The 7,632-nt window shown below is 50.1% G+C and overlaps 1 protein-coding gene across 2 annotated transcripts; it reads left to right on the top strand.

Moving 5' to 3' along the window:
* Positions 1 to 4,692: 4,692 nt before the first annotated feature.
* Positions 4,693 to 7,036, top strand: FEZF1 (FEZ family zinc finger 1). Of its 2 annotated transcripts, XM_021699402.1 has the most exons (5): positions 4,693 to 5,121; positions 5,272 to 5,493; positions 5,728 to 5,862; positions 6,106 to 6,238; positions 6,678 to 7,036. In XM_021699402.1, the coding sequence occupies exons 1-5, from the start codon at positions 4,693 to 4,695 to the stop codon at positions 7,034 to 7,036; spliced, it is 1,278 nt and encodes a 425-aa protein (XP_021555077.1). The 2 variants fall into 2 exon arrangements, with proteins under 2 accessions (XP_021555077.1, XP_021555076.1); XM_021699401.1 differs by having other exon boundaries at positions 4,693 to 5,493.
* Positions 7,037 to 7,632: the final 596 nt, after the last annotated feature.

The following is a 7,632-nucleotide window of genomic DNA, read 5'->3' as shown; positions in this document are numbered from 1 at the left end:
AAAAGAAACAGTAGTAACAACAAAGGTCTAAAGATAAACAACGAACCACTTGCCGACCTCCCCTCCCCCAAAAGAAAGGAGGGCTCTGAGTTAACTGACCCCTTCTTTACAACTAACCAGTGATACTACCTTCACATGCTCTACAAAATTAGCCAAAAAATCCACATCTGCTTCCAAACTAAAAGCACATTAGTACCCTTAAATCTGAACTTGTCGCCCAAGTGTTTGTTGATGTGCTAGAAAGTTAGTTCTCCCTGTGTGTTCATTAACTAATCTGACGTACTAAACAAGACTCTTTCCTTGAACCTTGCAGACCCTCCTGTTTGGGGCCTACTCCAACACCCCGCCTCCATCACACACCACAAGAAATAACAAAAGACCAGTCCGAGATAAAGACTGAGCAAAACTGTAGAAGAATTTAGGAATGTTTTTGCTCCTCTAGAAGGAAGGTAGGTTGCTATTTATTAAACAGGAAGAACTGCGGATGGGTCTGAGTGCCTGGGGAGGAGGGGTGGTCAAAATAATAATCTTGCCCCATTTAGCTCAGGGTAGCTAATAAGAAGCAAAGGGAAAGCAGACTGCTATTTCTGATGAAGAGGCAGGAGTCATGGACGTTGGAAAGACCTGAAAATCCTAAAAAATGACCAGAGATGAATTAATGCACTTGGCAGAATGTTAGATAAGTTATAATATTTCTCAATCCATTTTTTTATTTTTAAAAAATGCAACATATTCTGTGACTTATTAAGGAATAAGAGATGAAAGACTGTGGGTTATTTGGTCATCGAAGGCTCCACTATATTACCTTTTATTTCAGATTGCAATAATTTTGACCAAAAACTGCACTTGCTTGTGATAGGGATGTAAATAAAAAGCCTGCGAAAATCATGCAACTTGAGCAATCAAGAACACAGTTTAGGAAGCACTGAAATAAAAATTAGATTCTGTAGGCAAAAAATGAGAACTTTAAATTATTTTAGAGGAGTAGAACTTTTTCTTATTTTCTCAAAAGGTCTTAACTCGAGTTTATCTGGTCTGTTGATATCAAGGACTGCTCTGCTCTCCTCAGTACATCTCATGCAGGATAAGCCACACAGTTAATACTCACCTTCCACAAGGATTTAAAGTGGGGCAAATAAATACTGCCTTTCTGTGGCTGGGAGGGGAGGGACACTTAATCGCCAGCTCTGGCCAAAAAAGAGGGGATTATAAGATTCTCCAAGAAAATCCAATTGTAGTTTCTATTTTGCCATTAACAAAATGAACAAGATTCTCTTGCATTCTTTTAATAAACAATTTTAAAGTATTTGACAGTTTTAGAACCTTCGAAATTTGCCAAATATGCTCTGCTTTTCTTGGTGGTGTTTGTTATCTTTCAAATGTGTTTGGAAAAAAACCCCAACGTACTGGACAGATTTGACAGTAAGATGGAAGCCCTTCCTAAATACATTTTGCATTCTGTTTAAGGTAATCCTTACTTAATAGTTTTAGGTTAGGTTTTGAATAGAAAATACTCATTAACAAATGTTGGAATATCAAGACCTTGATTTATAAAAGCACCTCTTCAGGATTAGTCTGATGTTTTTAAAGGAAGGGCATAATTGCTACTTTGAGATATTTGTGTTACTCAGATGACACCATACTTTCAAACACTTGTCAAAAAGGCAAATCCCGAAAAGACCAGTGAAAAGCAAACAGTTGAAATATTAACTACACAAAACACGTATACCCCTTAGCCATTAATTTTCCTTTTTAGTTCAGTGTCCACCGAAGGAGAAATTTACTGAGGTCAAAGCAAGGCTCTTTTGCCGTTAAGAAGGAGGGAGTGGGGGAGGGGGAAAAGGGAAGAGGGAGGGACACGCGACGAACGTAAAACAAACTGGTGGCATTCAGTCAAGAAGGCAGGTAACGCTCCGGAAGCGGGTGAGTTGTACAAGTCAGCTGGGCGCTCCAAAGCTTTCCAGAGCCAGGCCGTTTCGTGCTTCTTTGCTTTTTCCTTTAAACCTGGCCCTGTGTTGGAGCAGTGCAGCATGAGGGGGATTTTTCGATGTTGGGAAGTGGCAGGTAGGAAAGGAAATCTGACCTGCCCCAAAAGGCAGCAATTAAAGTCTTAACCACGACCCATCTGTCGTGGGACGCCCCCCACCCCCAACTCCGCCTTTCCCCTAGCAAAGCCGTCCCGCGCTCTTTGTCTGAGCGGGGAAGAAGAGGAGACAGGTTCTGAGGCCCCAACAGCAAAAGGAAGGAAAATTTCCAGCGTGTGCGCACCCTGGGTGACCGAGCCCGGGCCAAGAACCGCTCCGAAGTGGTGTGGCGCGTCTGCCTGGACTGGCTTTAGTGCCCTACGCGCGCCTCAGTCGGCACTTCCGTACCACTGCTTTTGTCCTCCTAGCCCGAAGCCGCCCCAAGACCTGAAATGAGGCACTTCCCTGGCCTACTGGTTAAGGCCAGTCGCATCCAGACCTTTCTCCCCATTTAGCCCTTTGGCTGCCTTCAACTTCCAATAGGACTCACGCCTCCTCCCCCACATCCTTAGCAACTGAGTTTCTCCACCACCCTCCCAGCTGCCCTGCTTTGCCGCTGGGCATCAAGGCGCCTTCCCTGCCCAGGCTCTGGGCGGTTTCCACCCCTCTGCGTTCGCCCGGCGGGGGCGGGGCAGACCCTCACGAAAAGCCTGTGTGAGTGGCCTGCGCTGAGCAACGGGGTAGGGAGGAGGGATTATTTTGAGGTTAATTTCCTCCGCTTGGGGTCCAACTTCGCATTTTGGGGTGGCATTCCTCAGGGGCTCAGCAATCCCAGGGCTTCTAGCCTGCTTGCTTCCAGCCCCCCACTGCCGACCTTTTCCAGGGCTCTTGCGAGAAGACACCCACAGCCACCCGATGTCTGGCACCCGTCACCACCTGTTCTACACGCACTCACTGAGGGTAACTCACCAGGTAGATGGCACTCTGGGCTGCTGCGGACGACCACTCACCGGGGCGTGCAGGCCGCCAGGTTCTGAGCGGGCACCTCTGCGCTCTTCCTCCACTTCCTGGCTCGAGCTCCCGGCCTCCGACTCCTCGCTGCGCAGCCGCTAGTCCCGGGGCTAAGCTCTGCACGTTCGCAGGCTTGCAAAGGGGAGCAACGAGGAGCGTGAGCGCCGCTGTTCTCGGCGCTCTCCGGGCCGCGCCCGTCTAGGCGGCGAGACCCCGCGCAACCCGAGGAGCAGCCAACGGAGTCTTCCCGGAACACTCCTAACGCTCTACCACTCCTCCCGGAGAGTTTTTACCGGGGCGCCAGATCCCGGAGCGCCTGCATAAGGGGGCGTTGCAGGGGCTAGGTCTCCGCGCGCTCGCGCGCCCGCAGGTCGCGGCGCTCGCCGCCTCGCGGTGCACACACATCCTGGCTGCGTCCCGCGCTGCTGTAAGAAGGAGTGCGGACTCCCGCAGTACCGACGTGGGGGGTTGGGGGTGGAATCACTAAGTTGTTTCCCTTCTCAGCTCAACTTTCAGTATTTAAAATGCTCCGACAGAGCTCTGAGAGCAGGTACTTAAATACTTTTTCCGGACTCTCAGTGGGGGTACAAGAGCGCGCGCGTGTGTGTCTGTGTATATCAGGGGTGGGGGACCTGTAGTAGTAGCCGAGGCTTCTTTTGGTGTGACACCGCTTATTCCTTGCAACTCCTTCTCAACTTTGTGGCTGGAGTGCGTCTTTCCCAAGCTTATGTCACGACATCGCATTTACAAAACCACAAACACATAACAAGCCTCCCAAGGCCTTTAATACTCAGGGACGTTTTGTGAGGCCAGTTACCTGCTGGCGTCTTCCAAGTGGTCCAGACTCGGTTCGGGCCGCAGAGACTCTGGGATGCGGGATTCCTGAGCCCCACGCCCTAGAGGAGCCCTAGAAAAAGGGCTGCGGAGGAGGCGGCGCGGCTTTGACCCGGGCCCAGTGTCTGCCCGGCGGAACCGTGCAGGGAAAGCTCGGATTTCGCTGCGGTCGGCTTCCTGGCCGTGGCTTTCTGGAGCCTGGCGTTTCATAAATATAGCCTGGCGTTTGCCCCTGAATTAGACTCTGTTTCCTTATTTAGCCCTTGCACAATGATTTTAGATGATGTCACTTAGAGCTAAACGAGAAAATTGATCTCAGATTTGCTTGGCCTTTAAAGCCTGGTTAAGCAGATTGAGAATTAAAAAGACAGAGGAAAAAGCAAAGGGGCGGGGGAGGATGGCGAGGTGTGCGCCCGAAAGACTGTGAGCAGAGGGGAGGGCGTGCCGCTCTGCGAAGAGCGCCCCCGCCTCTTCTGGGCGGGGGAACTTCACTCGCCAATGAAAAGTAGTCACTGACTGCAGAGGGAAAAAAAAAGTTTTCCTGTTGACTGTTGGAAGCGAATTGAGCAATTATCTAGTTTACCTTCTCCTCTTGGAAGTTAACGATTGGCGAGATCTTGGCTGCGTTATTGACACAACACTTTCTATTGATAGAAATAAGTAGTGATTGTCCTCGAGTCATTGGTGCGCCAAGAACTCTGCGATGGGCTGGCAGGAGTCCATTGGGCTGGGCAGGCAGGTTCGGCTGGTGATGCTGGGGAGGAGGAGGAGGAGGCTGCTGGTGGTGATGGTGCCCGTCCTCCTCTCCGCAGGTCTGTGACAAGCAGGGAACAAGGACGACGGCGCAGCCTGGCCCCGGCTGACGGACGCTGGCGACTCAGTCATGGACAGTACCTGCCACAACGCGACTGCCAAAATGTTAGCTACTGCTCCGGCCCGGGGCAACATGATGAGCACCTCCAAACCCTTGGCTTTCTCCATCGAACGAATCATGGCGCGCACCCCCGAGCCCAAGGCCCTGCCGGTCCCCCACTTCCTGCAGGGAGCCGTGCCCAAGGGGGACCCCAAGCACTCCCTGCATCTTAACTCGTCGATCCCCTGCATGATCCCTTTCGTGCCTGTGACGTACGACACGAGCTCCAAGGCAGGAATGACTGGCTCGGAGCCGCGGAAGGCGAGTCTGGAGGCTCCGGCGGCCCCGACCGCGGCGGCCGCAGCGCCCGCGTTCAGCTGCAGCGACCTGCTCAACTGCGCGCTCAGTCTCAAGGGCGACCTGGCCCGCGACGCGCTGCCGCTGCAGCAGTACAAGCTGGTAAGGCCGCGTGTGGTCAACCATTCTTCCTTCCACGCCATGGGAGCCCTGTGCTACCTGAATCGAGGTGACGGCCCCTGCCACCCGGCGGCCGGCGTTAACATCCACCCGGTGGCCTCCTACTTCCTCAGTTCCCCTCTGCACCCTCAGCCAAAAACGTATTTAGCTGAAAGGAATAAACTGGTGGTCCCGGCGGTGGAGAAGTACCCCTCGGGAGTAGCTTTCAAAGACTTGTCCCAGGCTCAACTGCAGCATTATATGAAAGAAAGCGCCCAGCTTCTGTCGGAAAAAATCGCATTCAAAACCTCTGACTTCAGCCGAGGCTCTCCTAATACCAAGCCCAAGGTTTTCACTTGCGAAGTGTGTGGAAAGGCAAGTACTATGTAGAAGGGAGGTCTCCCTCCCTTCCTCTCACCCTTCCTTCCTTCCTGCCTGCCTGCCTGCCTGCCTCCCTCTTTCCTTCCCTACTTTCAAATTTCATTTTATTTTGCTATTATTTGTGTGCATTTGCTATAAGGTTATTTCCTTACCACCCCCCTCCCCGCACCGGGTTTGATCTCAAAGTGCTTGTTGGGCTAACCTGTTCTCCCTGTGTTTAACTTTAAGGTCTTTAACGCACACTATAACTTAACTCGTCACATGCCAGTGCACACAGGAGCTAGACCCTTCGTTTGCAAAGTGTGTGGAAAGGGCTTCCGGCAAGCCAGCACCCTGTGCAGGCACAAGATCATTCACACCCAGGTGTGTGTTTGTCTGTCTCAATTTCACCTGATTTACTTCCAAACGGTTTGTAGAAAAATAGCGCTAAACTCTTACTCTTCAGCGTAAGTTTGAAATGTGCTAGCTGGACAGGGGGAAATGCCATGTTCTTGCCTTTGTTCTGCTTAAAAGCATGAGAGACAGAATTACTGTGTTTTTGAGTTTGCAGGACTCCCCTTAATAACAAAATACCCTAACTTCCCACTTTTCTTCCCTTTCTCATAGGAAAAACCTCACAAATGTAACCAGTGTGGCAAAGCATTTAATAGAAGTTCCACTTTAAACACACATACCCGAATACACGCAGGCTACAAACCGTTTGTGTGTGAATTCTGTGGCAAAGGATTTCATCAAAAAGGTATAGAACCCAGGAGGTGTTGCCTTTCATGGTAGTCTTACTGAAAGTTCTAATCTTTTCCAGGTATTTTAGGAAAAAACAAACAAACGATTTTTTAAAGTGCAGCTAGTTACTGGACATATGTTGACATTCCAACCTCCTACCGGTGCGTCTGATAAGTATTAGAGAAAGACATGGTTTATATACTGAGGGGGTATTTCCCAACTGCTTGTTCTAGTTTTATAAAATTGGATTGATAAATGTGTTTTCAAGTGTGGAGGGAACAGCCTCATTGTTGGTATTTACAAATAAACTTGGGGGAGAGAAGTGTAGGCACTGAGCGCAGTCCTGCACCTGCTCTCCGAGCTCTCCCAGCTCTTCCACTTGCTTTCCAGTAGTCCACTCCTCTCTTTTCAAGCTCTCTTTTCAGATCCACGTCCCTGTCATTTGTCTGTTTCAGGGAATTACAAAAACCACAAGTTGACCCACAGTGGGGAGAAGCAGTTCAAGTGCAATATCTGCAACAAGGCTTTCCACCAGGTTTACAATCTCACCTTCCACATGCACACTCACAACGACAAGAAGCCCTTCACCTGTCCCACGTGTGGCAAGGGCTTCTGCAGGAACTTTGACCTCAAAAAGCACGTTCGCAAGCTGCACGACAGCAGTCTGGGGCTGGCCCGCACGTCTGCTGGGGAGCCCGGCATGGACCCGTCGCCCCCTCTTCAGCAGATGCCACCTGCGACCTTGCCGCCTCCGCCACCCCCACTGCCACCCCCTGGGCCCCTGCAGCCCGGGCTCCACCCGGCCCATCAGTGATCAAGGCCAAAGTCCCTTCCCAGCCCCTTTCGGGTCCCCACTACTGAGGCAACGGGGGAATAGAGCTGGGTCCTGCAGATCCAAGCTTGTCTCCAGACCCCAGGGCATATTGGGCCCCATATGTTAGAGCTGATCAGAAGCCTCTGCATTTCCCAGCCTTTCGCCTCTTGCATGCACCTGCTAAATGGTTTTGTGTATTATATCCTATATAGGCACTAACAATTATGAGAAAATTTGGGGTTTTGTTTCTGATTTTTTTTTTTAATTTGGAAAGACTTCCTCTTGGGTGGAGAGATGGTGTTTGTTTTGTTTTGTTTTTAAAAACAAAATTCTGCTGTATTTATTGAGGTCTGTATTATCCTACCCGGGAATGTTGCACCATTTTAATTTTATTATTGTATATATTTCCACTGTGTTATTCTGCTATCTCATGATGCCTGCCGATCGTTTACTATCATTTCCTCTTTCCCTGAGGTAACGAGACACTGTGTGTATGTTATATATACACGCATAGATGTGTGTGCCTGTAAAGCACGTTCCACATTCGTGATCACATACACACACATACACATTAGAGAAAGGTGGTTCACTATGGA

The sequence above is a fragment of the Neomonachus schauinslandi genome, chromosome 12 (assembly GCF_002201575.2).
Source record: "Neomonachus schauinslandi chromosome 12, ASM220157v2, whole genome shotgun sequence".
Classification (NCBI taxonomy): Eukaryota; Metazoa; Chordata; class Mammalia; order Carnivora; family Phocidae; genus Neomonachus; species Neomonachus schauinslandi.
The sequence above is the reverse complement of the archived record's forward strand: the minus strand, read 5'-3'. Positions and strand labels throughout refer to the sequence as shown.